Here is an 18,310-nt window from a genome sequence, read left to right as displayed (position 1 = left end):
AAATGGAAATGAAGTGTTCGTAAAGGGGGAGGGTGAAGGGTGAAGAGAGCACAGGGACAAGGGGAAAAAATGAGAATCAAGACCTATTATGTAAAGGTACAGAATCCCAATGATGAATGTAATTGTATTGTATACCTAGATTGTACCAATAAACCCAATAAAAAGAAAAAAAAATAAAAAATGAAAATCAATATAAGAAAGAATGCCCTGAAATATAAACTTATAAAGTCTAAGCTTAGATAAATAAAATCTCTGCTGAAATTCAACTATTTCCCTTTCTTTAATAATCAATTTAATTTCATAGCTTTCATACGGAAGCCTGAAGCTCACTTTAGGCTGATCATCTTTCCTAACATTATGTTTTCGTAACACAAGTTAAGAAATGTATTTCTGTTGGTCACAACCCCTAGATTGCATCAGTCAAAAGACAGTGGAGTTACATACCAGCAATATTTTATTATTTTAAATACTTCTTAAAGCAAAACAAAAATATACATTCAAAATTTAAAAACCTACTAATAGTTTTGTTTTCCTGTATTCCTTTTTTGTCCTTAGGCATAAGTCATAAAAAGGTACTTTAAAATAAAAAACTCTCTAAACAGACAGTAAATGTTATTAACCTCATCATTCATTAATTCATTAGATATGAGAATACAGATTATCAAGATGAAAGAAAGTTTATGACTGTAAATAGGGAACGATGAAAGGGGTGAAGGGAGAGCAGGGGAGTGGGGAAAAAATAAGAACCAAGATACATCATGTAAAGGTACAAGATCCCAATGATGAATGTAACTGTATTGTTTACCTTAAATGTACCAATAAACTTAATGGGGAAAAGAAAGTTTATGACAACATTAAAAAAAACAAATGTAATTATTTTAAAGTTTATTTAATGTTGAATATCTTGGCTTTTTACATTTCAAAATAGAAAGACCTTTATAATTAAAGTTAGAGGACAATCTCTGACTTAAGAGAAATATAAACAATATACTATAAGAAGTCAAAGAGGAACAATGATTTTGAGCAGCAAGATTATCATCTTTCAAGAAAGCAACAGCTAGAAAGGGCTTTAAAAATAGATTATTAAAAAATTCAGAGACAATGGGGAGTGTGAAGTTACATGACCTTTGAGGCAGAAGGAAAAATTTGGATGAAAGCATGAAATCAGCAAAACAAGGGAATGCATGAAGAATAATTACTACATGTTGATTTATTAAAGGGAACAAAAGAAGTCTAAGGACTAAGCTTCAGAGCATTTCAACATTTAGGAATTATGAAAAAGACCTCAAAGAAAATTCAATACATGCTTTTTTGTTTTGTTTTTTGTTCCTACCAAGTAAGAAATCTGGCTGGTGACTTAGTGTATCCGTGCAGGTCCCCCTTTACCATAAATATAAAAGGAACCAGCAATCAGGATAAGACTGTTCTCAAATCCTAAAGAAGGAGGGACCAAAGCATTACTATAGAAACTTTATTAGCTATTTCTTTTTATTTTTTAGACTGGGTTTCTCTGGGTTACCCAGGATGGCTTCAAACTTAACTCTTATCTCAGTCACCCCCACTTCACAGAGCAGCTGGGATTATGGAAGTCAATGGTAACACCAAGGCCCCTGGCTTCATTAAATTTCTTCAGAGAAGAACCTTCTAAACCACTAGTGGCAGCAGAGGCCTGCAATACAAGTTACTCTGGAGTCTGAGACAGAACTGCAAATTCAAGACAACTCTACAGATTCAAAGCTAGTCTGGGCCACTTTGTAAGATAATACTCCCAAAACTTTAAACAGGGCTAGGGATGTAGTTCAGTAGCAGCATACTTGCATAGGTTTAATCCCCAGTTCCACCAAACAAAGAAACACAAAAATCACACCTCCAGTATTTTCTCTTACAATGTACAAAACTGCTTAGCATAACAAAGAAAGTGCTAAATAAATGGCAGCTGCTATTAATACCCTAAACCAGTGGCTGTGTGTTACTACGTTTTCCTTTTAAGACAAAAGATGTTAATGTATGAGTTCTTTCTAAACTAAAACCTCAATATTCAGGTTTAATTGCAGTGTTGGCACTTTCCAATAAGTAAGTAGGTTTTGGGTTGCAGTGTGGGCCCTCAGTCTCTAAAAGGTTTGCCATCACTGCCCTAAACCATTATGTACCATACTGTTTCCCAGTTTCAGTGGCAACTACCTTATTTAATAAAAAATAGAAAAGGTGACAGAATTTGAAATAAAGTCTGAATCATGGTGGCAGCTGGAAGGTCCAAGAACTCCAAGAACAAGATAAAATTCGGTAGGCGGTGGGGGAAGTGAGGGAGATCTGAGGGAGGTGGGGTTTGGCAGGATTAAGGTAAAGTACTAACACAATTTAACGGCAAAAAAATGTTCAACAACTGGACCGGAACACTTGGATATCCACATGCAAAAGAATAAAATTATAGTGTACTTGAATTATACAAATATAATTCAAAATGGATTGCAGACCTAAATATAAGATCTAAAACTACTACATTCTTAGAAGAAAATACAAGTACAAATGTTTATAAGCCTAGTTCAGGCACCTTTTTTTTTTTTGGTACCAGGAATTGAACTCCGGTCCTTGCGCTTGCAAGGCAGACAGTGGAACTGCTGAGCTAAATCCCCGGCAGCAGCTTTTTAAAATAAAACACCAAAAGCATAAGCAAAAAAAAAAAAAATTAATTGGATAACATAAAAATTCAAAGCCACTATGCTTCAAGTGACATCAACAATGTAGCCTATGCCTAGCACTCTAGAAGAATGAAGACAACTGTTACAAAAATACCTATCAATATATTTTCCATTAGAAAAATACATAACAAAATCACAGGGAGATGCCAGGAGTGGTGGTGCACTCCTGTAATCCCAGCACTGTCTCAAAAAAACAAAACAAAATCACAGGGAGATACCAATTGAAACCTACATTGATGGCTTCAATCAAAATGATGAACAGTAATAAGATTTGGTGAAGATGTGGACAAACTCGAACCCTCATAGTTACTGGTAGGAATGTAAAATAGTACAGCTGTTTTGGAATATAGTCTGACAATTCTTCACACAATTAACCACAGAATTACCAAATGACTGAGCAATTATATTCCTAGATATGTACACATGAGAAATAAGGATATATGTTCAGATAAAAATTGGTCCCTGAATGATCACAGCAACATTATCTGTAGTAGCCAAAAAGGAGAAAAAGCCCAAATGACGATCAACTGATAAATGGAAAACAAAGCACGGTATATTACCCATATAATGGAGTATGGAGTATTATTGAGCCATAAAAAGGAATAATCTATATGTCACAACAATCTTTCTAAAACATCACGCAAAACATCACGCTAGATTAACAAACTAGTAAAAAAAAGACTGAATTTTATAATTCTGCTTATACAGAATGTCCAGAATAGACGAATCTTTAGAGCCATAAAATAGATTAACAGTTGCCAGGGACTGGGTGTATAAATGGTAACTGTACTTAGTTTTACGTGATTTGATGAAAATGTTCTGAACTTAGATTGTGCTAATGGTCACATAAGCATAATATATTATTTTTTAAAAACTCTCAACTGTATATTCTAAATGAATTGATTTTATGGTATATAAATTATATCTTCATTAAGTTTTTTTAAAGGTTACCTAATTATTAATGAAGTAAAGACGTCAGGGCAAGTCTTATAGTTTCACTTTCTGCTATAAAGTCTCCCTATAAAACTTTTCTCTGGAAATCCTAGAAGACCGTGTATATTGTAATAAGAAAGAAGTTCATTCCAAAATACAGTCCACAAAATTTAAACACCAGAGTACTTAGAAAAATAAAAGAGGTTATTTTGAGGAACCAAAAAGTACTTGAGAATAATCTAGACGATATATAGTCCACGGACTACATAATCATTCTTATAGGAAATCCAAAATAGCAGCAAGTAGCAGTAACAAAAAAACTATTATTAATTTAGATATAGATATTCAGTTATTATCAGGTACCAAGTTTTACAAGTATTTTCCAAATCTTCATAAAGAAATCTTACTCAAAATAAAAGCTGTGTCATGTAGCCACGAAAGTGACAAAAGAAAAATCAGATAATTTGGAATTTACCAAAATTAAAAACATCTGTGTACTGAAGGACACTATCAACAGAGAGAAAAAGGCACACAATAGACAGAAAAAATAATTGCAAATCACGCATCTGGTAAAAGACTGATACTCAAAGAACTCTTACAACTCAACAACAACAAAAAACAAAACACTGGATCGAAAAATGGGCAAAGGAGCTGAATAAACACTTCTTCCAGATACAGAAAAGACCAATAAACACATGAAATGTAAATGAAAAGCACAATGAGATACCACCATTAGAATTACTATTACCAAAAACCAGACAATAACAAGTACTGCCAAGGATGTGGAGAAACTAGAATGCTATGCATTACTGTTGAGTATTTATATACAACAGTCCAGCTACTGTAAAAAAAAATGTTATGGTTTGATTCTTTTAATTCTTTTGGAAAGAACCAGCAGAGGGAGAGCTCGGTCAAATGGGATCTCTAATCTTAGTTACTTGAGGTATCTCCATATTGATTTCCACAGTGGTGGCATCAGTCTGAACTCTCACCAGCGGTGGAGCAGGGTTCCTTTCTCCCCACAACCCTGCCAGCATTTGTTACTGGTTGATTTCTTGATAGCAGCCATTCTTTCTGGGGTAAGGTGGAATCTCAGTGATATATGTGCACCCATGTTTATAGCGGCACAGTTTGTAATAGCTAAAACTTGGAAACAACCCAAATGCACATCAACTGGAGATTGGATAAAAAAGATGTGGTTTTTCTATAAAATGGAATACTACTCAGCCATAAAGAGTGATAAACTTCAGACATTTATAGCTAAATGGATGCACATTGAGGCCATACTTTTAAGTGAAACAAATAGGACACACTTGAGTAAATACCAAATAGTTTCTCTGGTGTGAAAAACTGAAAGTGTAAATAAGGTTCAAATGGTATAATTGATAGTGCTGAAATAGGAAAAAATGGCTAAAGGGGAAGAGGGAAGGGGAGGGGAAAGGAAATAAGGGAAAAGAAAAAAATGTGAAAAAAGGAAAAAATGGAAACAAAGTCTTTGTAAATAGGGAAGGTGAAGGGGGTGAAGGAAGGACAGGGGTATGGGGAAAAATAAGAACCAAGACATTTCATATAAAGGTACAAGATCCCAATAATAAATGCAACTGTATTGTTTGCTTTAAATGTACCAATAAACTTAATGGGGAAAAAATGAAAAAAAAAATATGGTTGAGACTGAAAGGTCAAGACCCTCCCTTTTCACTCTGACAATCAAATGCAGTGATCCCACTGACAGTCCCTCTTCCCCTTCTCCCTTGCTTCCCCAAGGGTGATGGGGGAGGTACTAGTATCTTCCTGTCACCTCTGTATTTGCCTTGGCAACGGCTACTGTAGCTCACTCATGTAAACATGACAGGAGCCACAGATGAGTCCAGAGTGCAAGGACCCTCCCCTGCTGCAGGCCTCTGTAGCCAACTCTGAGGAGCAGCTGGAGTACTATGCCTAAGAGGGCAAAAAGGGGTTCAGAGCAGAGCCCTGCTGTTATCCGCAAATCTTCAAAAATTAATGAACCGTGATTAAAACTGCCACCTTTCTTGAAGACTTTTTAAAAGCAGCAGTCAACTTCAGCCTGGAAATGGCATGAGTTGTCAATCGAGCAGCTACTTCTTCCACAGTTCCCTGGGCTATTACTATGTCAGAGGAGGACAGGCTTTGCAAAGCTGTTTCAGAAGATATTTTTATTGTGGCTGCAACAGGCTTAAAATAAGGACATATCCCAGATGACTCCACCCTATAACCCCTTCAAGTGACTCTGTCCCTTCTGATACTATATCAGAAGTTTCACAATAGGTATGCAAAATGCAGGAAACTGTATGGGACTTCTCTATATGTAGGCAGCATTCCCTCACACTCTTGAGGTCAATCCAGGTGTGCTCCCATCAGTGTACTATCATCCCCCTGTGCTAACAGAACAGATTCTAATAAAAGCCTCACTCAGGTAGTCCTATTGCCTACTCAGAATTCTTATTTCAGGTAAAGTGGGTTTAGCAGGGTGAATTAAGAAAGAGATGCTTACAGTAAGGGCTATTATACCCCGAAGAGCTCCAGTGAGATAACAGAGGGGCATCACGGAGGAGAAACAGTTATGACAGTAGAAGATAGCAAAAGCAACAAGAGATACATTAACAGTGTCTTTCTGCTCCTTATTCAGACTACTGGGGATTAGGGAGGTGCCAAACCAGTCACTCACATGTAGTGGTTTAGTAATCACACGCCCTTAATCCTAGCATCAAACATTCCAGATTTAGTTACCTTCAGAAAAAGACAGCATGAGGCTTTTGGCAGAGGCTGCTCAGAAGTAAAATATTCATTTTTACCTTCATTTTTTTGGACCAGCACTATCTCACTAGAATCTAATGATAACTGGGCAGAGAAAATAACTGAGAAGAGAATCACCACCTTTTCTGAAAGAGGCATTCTTCAGTACAAAATACATATATGTTTCATGAAAAAAATATTTTCTTGTGGAAGTATATTTTCTTGTGGTGGTTATGGAGGAAGATGTCTTTTTCCCTGACCTATCTTCAGGTCCAAAGAGGATTTCCCAGATGATTCTAAAATATAAGCACCCACCTCTCACTCATTACTCCACATTTCACTACCCCTAACTTTGTACTGGGATTGAATCTAGATCCTCACATATATAAAGTGAGCAGTCTCCCACTGAAATACATCTCTAGCCCTTTTCAATTATTTTTTTGTTTTGTTTTGTTTTATTTTGAGACAGGGTCTCACTAAGTTGCTTGGGCTGGTCTCATAAGTACAGTCCTCCTGTGTCAGACTCCCAAGTGTCTGAGATTATAAGTAAGCATCACAGTGCCCAGATTTCATTCTCTTCATAGGCCAATCACAGTCTTACATAAGTTATTACCTATCTCCTATACAAAAACTCGCTGGATAGTGTCTTATCACCCTATTATCACTTACAACAGGGCCTGTTTTAGTGGTTTTTCTCCCTGCTGAAACAGTCCACACCCGACAACCAAAGTTAAAGGAGGAAAAGTTTATTTGGCTCACAGTTTGTAGAGATTTCAGTCTATAATGGGCTGGCTCCAAGGCAGGGTGGCATGGCAGAGGGGTATCACAGAAGAGAAACACTCCAATGCATGGCAGGGTAGGAAGAAGCCAGCAAGTAAAGCAGCAGCAGAAACAGCAGCAGCAACTTGCCTTCTTCCTGTCCCTTTATATTTCATCCAGGCTACCTGCCCTTTGGGCAGTGCTATCCACACAGAGGGTGGGGCACCCTTAATCCCGGTATCACATCCTTAATCCCAACATCATGTCTTTAAGCATCACACACCTCTGAAAAGCCCTACATAAATAAGACTGCATGAGGCTTGCCGGGAGGGGATGGTGAATCTAGATACAAGGCCTAACAAGGCCCTATAAACAAGTAAATACTTGGAAAGAACAGGGCCAGGGAAAGAGAGTAGAGGGCACTGAAGCTATAGGTCAGAAAGTTTCCAGAGTGGCCACTTCTTTCAGTAGCCTAAATCTAGCAGTACTTCTACCCAGGGTTTTAACACTGTTAGAATTGCCCTTTACTCCTCACACAGTATAATACCCTTCTAAGAGTTCCTAGATATTCCAGTAAAGAAAGTTTACCTATACTAGAGTTGGGGAAGGCTGACCAGGCAGAATGGGTGAGGAGAGAACATGTGTAATTTATCCTAAAGTAAGACTGTTATTTAGCAAGAAGCAGAAAGGTACTGAGCTCTAGATAGTTTACACTCAAAATTGTATCAGATCATCAGAAGCTGTAAAGAAATTTGTAATACACAAATATGAAGGTTTCAAGTACTAAAGACAAGAATAAACTGACTTCCCAACAAAATTTTGCAAGGGTATCTTTTGGAAAAAGAAAACCCTGATATAGTCTAGTTACATATATAAGTTAAATTTTGTTTTAAAACAACAAATATATATAAATTGGGCCATTAACGTAATTATCTTAAAGCCACAAATGTTTCATAAACCTCCTACCAGCTTTCATGCATGCATTGTGTGTGTGCAGGTATGTGTGTGTTAAAGCAGGTTTTTGCTGGCCCTGAATCACTTTGTAGCCCAAGCTAGCCTGAACCTTATGATGATCCTCCTCCCTACCTCAGCCTTCACAGTGCTGAGAATTCAGGTGAGTGTAACCAGGCCTGGTTACTCTTTGAATTATTAATGTCTAGAAGGTGTACTTTCTTGATTGAAAAATTCTGGAAAGAGAAGAAAATACATTAAATGTTAATGCGGATCTGTGTGGTAGAAATAAGGATGGTCTTAGTAATCTTAATACTTCACTACTTTCTAAAAATTGTTCGAAACAGTTGTTAAATTTTAAAAGAAACAATTTAAAATTAGTCACACAGCTAAAGAACATAATATATAGTCAACCTAGCCATGACCTTTTCCTCTGTTTAGAAAGACCAAGAAATAACCTATAGTATGTATAACATTTTCCTCTGTTAGGGCTTATATCTAGGCGCCCTCAAAGCCTTATGAGTGGGTAACTGGATCACGGGTGTGTGAACAATGGATCAGTCCACTGATGGGTTTACAGCTGGGTGTGATTTTGGATGGCGAAGCCTGGAGGGAAGAGGTAGATCACTGTGGGCATGAGCTGGAAGGGCACATATGTATGTATTTATGTATATATCTTTCATATTCCCCTAGTGCCATTGTATTTCTTCCTACTACACCATGAAGTCTTTCTCCTCTGCCACCCTGCCTTTGAGCCAACCAACTACAGACTGAAATATCTACAAACTGTAAACCAAAATAAACCTTTCCTCCTATGAATTGTGAGAGTCAGGTACTGTCTCAGCAATGAGAAAGTAACTAGATACCCCCATCATAGTAACTTAGAAGGCTTTATCTCCTTTATTACTTATCAACAAATTAAATCTCAATTTTTTAAAAAGCAAAGCTTCAAAAACAACAAATATAAAAACTGACCATATCAGGAATTTGAATTTTTCAATGATCTTTTTATATAAGGAATACAGTACTCTGAACTAAAACTACTTACTGTGTTATGTCCCAGACTATATTCTTTGAAGAACTGTTGCTGATATTAACAACCTCAAAAGCAATGTAAAATTACAAAAAAGAAAAATATTATCTACTGAAAAGAAAAAGGCAAAGCTAAATAGGGAATAACGGTAATGACTATGTTAGCTAGATTTCACAATGTACTCATATATAAAACATATACAACATTATAAATGTAAACAGTGACAAATTTCATTGCTTCTTCCTTATTAACAATATATATTTTTTTCATTTTTAAAAAAGAGAATAGTGGATCCTTGGTTTACCAACCCAATATCCAATCCTTTCTATCATCTTTCTACATTACTAACTTTGTGTTTCCACGATCATCTTCAGCTCCAAGGTTGATCCTGGTTAAGATCAGCTAGTATCAGTCTTGGATAGACATATCTAGACTAAAGGGGAAAAAGGGACAAATTCCACAACTGCAGAGACAGAGCACTTGATCTTTCTGGGTTGAACTAACAAAGTGAAAAATAAGCCTTTGGCTAACAGGAATTTCACAAAGAATAAAGAGGAAAAAAAAAACTGGATTTATGATGATCGTCAATGATGTCCTAAATCAAATAATTTTGGAATCTGTCTACTCCTCTGCACTTCCTATTAATACATACTTCTTTTTAAGCATTTCAGTCAAGTAATATAAATCTCTATATAGCCAAAAGCATTCTAGGCAGTATTGAAAGAAAACACTCATCTGGAATTTTCTTAACAAAAAATATAAAAACTTTATGTCAATACATAACATGTTAATACTCATAATTACACTTTGACCACAGAAATAAATTTATTCTATCTGACACAATATGTCAATAGTCATTAAAAAACAATCACTAAACATAGATGTGTCTTTGTTAAGGCTTTTTATTTATTTTTTTGTTTGTTTACTTTTTGGTAATCAAACTCAGGTCCTTGCACTTGCAAGGCAGGCAGCAGCACCAATGAGCTAAATCCCCAGCCCTCTTAAGGCTTTTTTAAAAAAGAACTGAAAACTAGATATATTCAATACTTAGATTTTTGTTAAATTTTTCAAAAAATTAAAAAGGGCAACCAGAGGCCCTCTATACCATCCATAAGTGTGCACAGATCCCAGGGATCAGCTGTGTGAACCACAGTGGTGCAGCTGTAGGTGGATCCCAGCTAGGGCCCAGCCCAGACCAGGAGTACAGGCACATATTCCCAAGCCACATGCCCGCCTAGAAGAGAGCTGCACAGGCACACAAGCTTCAGCCAGAGACCCGCCATACCAGGCCACACATGGAAAACAACTATACAGATGCACAAGCAATAGCCAAAGGCTCACCAGGATACCATTATTAAGTGCGTGGAGATGCTATCCAGAAGACTACACAGACAACAGGAAAAGGGGTACACAGCCCCCCATCCCAGACAACAGCTACATCGGGTCCCCAGCGAAAAGCACACCTAGATACCATCCCAAGTGTGCACAGGCCCTAGCCAAAAGCCCATCCAGACAGCAGGACAGCTCAGGGATCCAGAAGGCCATCATTCTATAAACCCAGGAATCGGTGCACTTGTGAGCAGCAGAGTAAAGGCTGCCCAATGGCTTTCTGAGAATTGAAGACCACTGGGTGACCAAAAAGTCACTTCAACAAAGGTACAACAGGCTGCATCTGTTGAAATGAGAAGACATTTCAAAGTCTCAAAACCAGACTTCCAGATCAACTAAGGAGACCCCAAAGGGAAACAACATGGAACAACATGATACTCAACCACCTGGACTACCTGAACTAGCAACAAAAGAGGCCCTGGAAAAAATGAAATCAGAAATAATTTCTTACACAACAGCAGAGATTGTGCCCATAGTGCACAACATGATTAATAAATCCAGAGTGGACACAGATTAAAAAAAAATGGAGGAACTCAGAAACACAATGGAATTCCAACACAGGAAACAATAGAATCCATAAAACAGAGGCAAACAGATTTCCAGGACATTAAAAACTCCACTGAAAGGTTACACATCAGAACAAGCCAATGTGAGGAGAGAATTTCAGATATAGAATATAGGGTTACAATTAGTGAATGGGAAAAGAAAAATTTCTTAAAAATATCAAGGGGCCATAAGAAATCAATCCAGCAGCTGCTACACAATGCAAAGAATAGAAGACTGATCAGAGTCAAGAAACAGGAGAGTACAGATAACATAAAAAAACTGTTCACAGAAGTAATGGCAAAAAACTTTCCAAATGGGGGAAAGAACCGGACATAGAGATAATTGAGGGTTTTAGGACTTCAACTATTCGTATTTTTTTTTAAATCCACACATAGTCATATAATAGTTAACATATAATAGGCCCAACAGAAGGACAAAACTCTACAAGCATTTAGAGAAAAGAAACAAATCACATACAAAGGAAAGCCCATCAGAAGCACAGCAGACTTCTCAACACAAACCCACAAGGCAGGAAGAATGTGAAGTGATGTATTTCAAGCACTAAAGGAAAACCACCTCCAACCCAGACTGATGTACCCCACAAAACTATCTTTCAAAATTGATGGAAAAATAAGATACCTTCATGACAAAGAACATCAAGGGAATTTCATGAATAACAAAACAGCACTCCAAAAAAATTTTTAAAAATATCCTAGGAAAGGACAACCGATCACAACCCCAGGAAGACCAGCAGAATGAATCTATCAGGCACAACAAGAAATTAAACACAAAGAGGAAGAATACAACAAAAACACAAAGTCATGACAAGGATAAGTCAATACGTATCAGTTATAACCATCAATGTTAATAGTTTCAATTCACCAATCAAAAGAAATAGACTGGCAGATTGGGTCAAGAAGCAAAATCCAACAATATGCTGCATACAAAACAACAAACTTAATTGAAAAAGAAACTCATAAACTGAAAGTAAAAGGGTAGAAAACAATACTCTATGCAATAGGAAAAAAAAAAAAACAACAGGAGTGGCTATTCTCTTTGCAGATTAAGTGGATTTTAAACCAACACTGATTAACAGAGACAAAGGAGGACACTACATCCTTGTAAAGGGAACAATCCAAAAGGAAGAGATAAAAATCATTAATATATACGCACCAAACACTAGTATGCTATATAAAACAAATACTTATGGACATGAAAAATCATGCAAGCACTAATACAATAGTAGTGGGGGAGCTCAATACCCCACTGTCACAAATAGATCAATCAGAAAAAAATAATGAAAGGCTACAACTCAAACTCTTGAGCAAATGAACTTAACATGTTTACAGAGTGTTCCACCACACAAAATCAGAATACACATTTTTTTCAGCTGTACATGGATTTTCTCCAAAATACTCTACATACGCGCACATAGAACATGCTTAGGTAAGTACAAAGGAATTGAAATTATCTCCTCTATATTATCAAACCGTAGTGCAATGAAATTAAAGATCGATAGCAAAAGAAACTGCAAAAATTTCATAAACACATGGAAACCGAATAACACACAGAAATTGAACACCACACTTCTGAATAACCAATGGGTCACAGAGGAAACTAAAGAAGAAATCAGAGAATTCCTACGATTAAATAACTATAACAATACAACATATTGGAATTTGTGGGACACAATGAAAGCAGTTTTGAGGGAAATTCATAGCAGTGAATACTAATATTAGGAAAACAGAGTGAGCTCAGTTAAACAACCTGATGCTGAACCTCAAGATTCTAGAAAAAGAAGAATGGGACAAACCCAAAGATCATAACGGGGAGAAAATTATAAAGATCAGGGCAGAAATCAATGCAATAGAGACTAAGAGAACAATAAAAAAAAAAAATCAATGAAGCCAGAAGTTGGTTCTTTGAAAGAACAAAATTAACAAACCCTTAGCCAACCTTATTAAAAAAAAAAATTTTAACCACAGAACCCACATTAAAAAAAAAAAAAAAAAAAAAAAAAAAAGGAAAGAAAAGGCCCAAATACATGCAATTAGGAATGAAAAGGTTGAAATTTCAATGGACCCAGCAGAAATCCAGAGGATCCTCAATACCTAGTTCAAAAATCTATATGCCAATAAGATGGAAAATACAGACGTAATGGACGTATTCATACATACATATGAATCACCAAAGTTGAACAAAGATGGCCTCAAAATTCTAAACAATCCAAATATCAATCAATGAAATATAAGACATAATTAAAAACTTACCAACTAAAAAAGCCTGGGTCCTGATGGCTTCACTGCTAAATTCTACAAGACATTTAAATTAAAAAATTAATTAAAAAATAAAATAGAAATAAAAAATAAATAAATAGAAATTGCCACTACTGTTTAAAACTCTTCAATGAAGTAGAAAGAGAAGCAATACTCCCAAATTCATTCCTGGAAACAAGCATCACCTTGATCCCCAAAACAGAGAAAGACCCAACCGAAAAAGAGAACTATAGGCCAGTCTCACTAACAAACATAGAGGAGAAAACCCTTAATAAGATACTGGCAAATAGAATGCAGAAGATCATCAAGAAGATCGTACACCCTGACCGAGTGGGAATCATCCCAGGGAGGCAGGGATGGTTCAACATACGCAAATCAATAAATGTAATACACCATATTAATAGAGACAAGGACAAAAACCACATGATCATCTCAATAGATGCACAAAAAGCATTTGACAAAATCCAACATGCATTTATGATAAAAATCACCCAAAATATTGGAATAGACGGTCTCTACCTCAATCTGTAAAAGCCATCTATGAAAAACCAACAGCCAGAATCATACTAAATGGTTAAAAACTCAAATCCTTCACAATAAAATCAGGAACAAGACAACAACGTCCACTATCACCACTCCTATTCAACATAGTTTTGGAAACATTAGCCATAGCAATTAAACAAGAGAAAGAAATAAAAGGAATAAAGATAGGAAACAAAGAATTTAAATTGTCATTATTTGCAGAGGACATGATATTCAAGAAATCAAAGTCCTCTACTTTGAAAACCATACCACTCTGAAAAAAGAGATTGAAGAGGGTATCAGAAAATGGAAAAACATCCCTTGCTCCTGGGTAGGAAGAATCAACATAGTGAAAAATGGCCATACTTCCAAAACTGCTATAGAGATTCAGTGCAATCCCAAATGAAATTCCAGCAGCATACTTCATGGACCTTGAGAAAACAATCCAATAATTCATTTGGAACAAGAAGAAACCTAGAATAGCAAAAGCAATTCCAAGCAAAGAAGACAAGGTAGGAGGTATCACAATGCCCAACTTGAAACTATACTACAAAGCTACTGTGATAAAAACAGCATGGTACTGGCAGAGAAACAGACCCGAGGATCAGTGGAACAGATCAGAAGATGCAGAAACATCTCCAGGCACACTCAGCCACCTCATCTTTGATAAAGGAGCCAAACACCCTCCTTGGAGGAAAAATCACCTCTTTAATAAACAGTGCTGGGAAAATTGGGTTTCAACTTGCCAAAGATTGAAATGACCTATATCTCTCACCATGCACTAAACTAGAATTGAAATGCACTAAAGATCTAAATGTTAAAACAGAAACACTAAACTGGCTGGAAGAGAGGTTAGGTAGAGCATTGCTTCTCTGCTGGTGGGAGTGTAGACTGGTGCAACAACTGTGGAAATCAATATGGAGACACCTCAACAAACTAGTATTATAGGCCCCATTTGTGACCCAGCTATGCCCCTGCTGGGTATCTTCCCCAAAGAATTAAAAGAATCATAATGCAGTGATACATGTGCATCCATGTTCATAGCAGCACAATTTGTGATAGCTAAAACTTGGAAGCAGCTCAATTACCAATCAATAGGAGATTGGATAAAGAAAATGTGAGTTTTTTTTTTAATATATAAAATGGAGTACTATTCAGCCATAAAGAATGGGAAACTAGAGACATTTTTAGCTAAATCGATGCACACTGAGGTAATAATCTTAAGTGAAATAAATAGGACAAAGGTGTAAATATCAAATAGTTTCTCTAGTGTGAGAAACTGAAAGGATAAATAAGGACTAAAAGGTATAACAGATAATGTGAATTAAGAAGAAAAGGTGCAAAGGGTAAGGGGAACTGGGAGTTGTAGGGGAAAAGAAAAAAGGGAATGGAATTAAGAAAAAGAAAAAAGGAAAACAAAGTCTTTGTAGATAGGGAGGGGTAGAGGGGTTGAAGGGAAGGCAGGGGAATGGGGAAAAAATAAGAACCAAGATGGATTATGTAAAGGTACAAATTTCCAATGATGAATGTCATTATACTATATACCTTAAATGTACCAATAACACTAATTTTAAAAAAATTAAAAAGGAGCAATCAGCATTCCTTTTAAGACTTGCATTTGGTTGACAACTCTATCAGATTCAGTTTGTAACAAATGAAAGAAAACACGTGTACTTTATAGTTCAGAAATTTTGCATTTTTCCATATCCATACACATATTTATGAATGTATATACAATTTTTTATGACTAAAGAAAAAACTAAAAAAAAAAGACATCACAAAATATTTAAGCTTGTATGTCTGAATACATACAGTGGTACATTGGTTTATGAATGTTTGGTTTGCAAATAGAAGTGTTTGGCAAAATTTTGTTTTTGTTTGCAAACTCTGTGTTGGTAACAAACACAACCCCAGCCACTTTTTCCACACAAACTCAAACATGGCCATCGTCTCCAAAATTGTAGAACAAATTAAATTTGTGAACTGAGACACCACTGTACTTTGAAGTTAAAAACTGAAGTAATAGCTAACCCACCATTACTTCTGTGCTGAAACCATGGACTCCTAAAATTGCTGGTTAATAAAGGACTAAATTTTAAGAATCAGGACATTTAGGAATTCCAATCCAAACTCTATCCCAAGCTAGATTCTAAATGACCTAATTTAGCAAAGATCCAGTAAGAATTTTCCACATTCAAGAGTCAGTGTTGCCTGCTGAGGGTGATATAAATATACCTGATACCTTCCTTCAAGGATTTGATAGGACTGAAGAAGCTCCAAGGAATTATAGGCAATGGGACAGAATAATAGCCTTCCATCATAAGGATTATGAGAAAATCCTATTAAAAAGATGAGTCTTGCAGCAAGATAAACTACTTCAGTAAATGCTTAACTAAAATTTGAGCTGAGCCTAGACTAGGGATAGTGAACTTTTAGAGATCAAATGCCCAAACTGCAACCCAAAACCCACTTATTTATTCCAAAATGCCAATGCTGCAATTAAACCTGAATGCTGGGGCAATGCTCGGCCAAGGTGTCTCAAGTGCCCACCTAGAGGCCTCTGAGGGTCTGTTGCAATGCTCAGGCCACAGGTTTACCTCCACTGGCCTACAGCAACGTGTCAGATTTGGACAGGTGGCAATGAAAGAAGACATTTCAGGCAGTGAGAATCAAATGTACTACAGCTTTTCCCGACACCGTCTGCTCATCCCATGCTAGTTAGTTCCTCAAACAGGCACCCTCTTCTCTGGGCCTTTGCATTTGCTGCTGCTTCTGCCTGGAATGGTCTTTCCCCATATTTTTTTCAAAACTGGCTTAATCGCTTTCATCTCTAGTCTTCTTAGTGAGAACTTCACTGGCTATCTCACACGACAAACATAGCTCTCCTCACACTCCCTACCACCTTTCCTGGCTTTATTTTTCATAGCATTTATTGTTAGCTGGCATGTTACGAAGTCTACAATACTTTTTACTGGCTGTGTCTACCTCCACCCCCAAGAGAAAGAGGTAGATCTATTTGATCATTTCCATTGCCTAAACATAACAGGCAGGAAGCAAATATCTGTAAGCAGACTGATAGGCTACAATCTAGAGGGGGGAGTGAATATGTAAATTGTCTTGTTATTCCCGAAAGACAAAACTAAATATACTCTTCGCAAAATCCCAATTTATAAAGATTAATATACAGAAACAGCTTCTGGCATCTCACTTCTATATATAGATCTTTTCATACCTTCTAGATCCATAACCCAAGCAGCACTGCTACTCATGAAACAGCCAACATTACCAGCAGAGTTCCCCCTGCTACCAGAACTGCCTTTTCCAACATTAACTTCACTGGTACCTGCTGAGTGGAGGTAAAGGGTATTCTTCCTCCCACTACCAGACAAAAGAAAGTTGTAGTCCTAAATTTTCAAATTAAATCCGTATTTCAATAGACAGCTATACTCTACACTACAGGGGTAGTTACACTTATCATGGATTAGCCAAAGAACCTACTGTTTAGAATAATATTTAACTTATAAATTTAGATACAGAAGTAAACTTTTGAATTCAATTTCACTGTTGAAGCACGCTTTTTCTACACTGCAAATGGATAGCACTGGTAAAATAATTAAGTGGAAGATTTTGCCAACAAAGGCTAGTAACATGGTAAGGAAATGAGTAATAAAATTAATGGCATTTTTTCCCATTCAAAATGATCAAGTAGAATTTTATTCCATATTTAAAATTTGTATAGAATTTTTAAAAAGAGCATTAGAATGTAGGTTATAATAAATTAAAACCACACGGCCCTAGGGGAAAAATTCTTTATCACCAGGAAAAGCAAAACTATGTAAGGAAATAAAGAATAGGTTCAAGACTTTGCATTTCAAGCAACACCTCCACAGACTGCATAATCATTTTAAGCAAACTGACATTTTCACATTTAATTTTTAGTGATAGTAATGATTTCCATCTGGACTTTAACTGCATAAAAGTGTTAGTCCTGGCACAATTTCAACATTGAAAGTATATTTCTGGCTTAAGCAAAATGCCTTAATCCAACAAAATACTTATACTGCAAATTAATCCTACCATTGAGAGCCCAATTTCGTATTTTACCTGGTGGCGAATTCTGCCCTCGGATAAGCATGTAAGTCTGTAACCCTTTTTCAACCATTACTACTACAAAACCGCCTGCACTTAACAATATCAAAAGATATCTACAGCTCTAAAAGAGTTTTTACAAATACCGCTATTCTTTACAAATAGAAGGAAAACTAAAAATTAAAGCAAATTCCCGTACGTAAAATACTAATGACAAACCGGAAGCCGAAGTCGTAACTTTCAGGTGTAGCATCACAGGTCCAGTCAGCCAACCACAGCTCACAGCCGAGGTAAAGCCCGGGGGTCGTCGCCCTCACACCGTGACAGGAGACCCCGAAAGCCGCCCGGGGAGCGGGGAG

At 36.6% G+C, this 18,310-nt stretch overlaps 1 protein-coding gene across 1 annotated transcript in view; it reads right to left on the bottom strand.

The window, feature by feature from the left end:
• Positions 1-18,024, bottom strand: part of Ap3s1 (adaptor related protein complex 3 subunit sigma 1) — a 61,060-nt gene extending 43,036 nt beyond the window's left edge. The window contains exons 1-2 of the mRNA XM_033761478.1: positions 17,940-18,024; positions 17,149-17,240 (exon numbers count right to left, since the gene is read on the bottom strand). Of these exons, the coding sequence (XP_033617369.1) occupies positions 17,149-17,240; positions 17,940-18,024 (177 nt within the window). The remainder of the gene's footprint in view (positions 1-17,148; positions 17,241-17,939) is intronic.
• Between the last annotated feature and the right edge of the window lie 286 nt (positions 18,025-18,310).

Source organism: Fukomys damarensis, unplaced genomic scaffold (genome assembly GCF_012274545.1).
Source record: "Fukomys damarensis isolate Sample0158 unplaced genomic scaffold, DMR_v1.0_HiC HiC_scaffold_9, whole genome shotgun sequence".
NCBI lineage: Eukaryota > Metazoa > Chordata > Mammalia > Rodentia > Bathyergidae > Fukomys > Fukomys damarensis.
The sequence above is the reverse complement of the archived record's forward strand: the minus strand, read 5'-3'. Positions and strand labels throughout refer to the sequence as shown.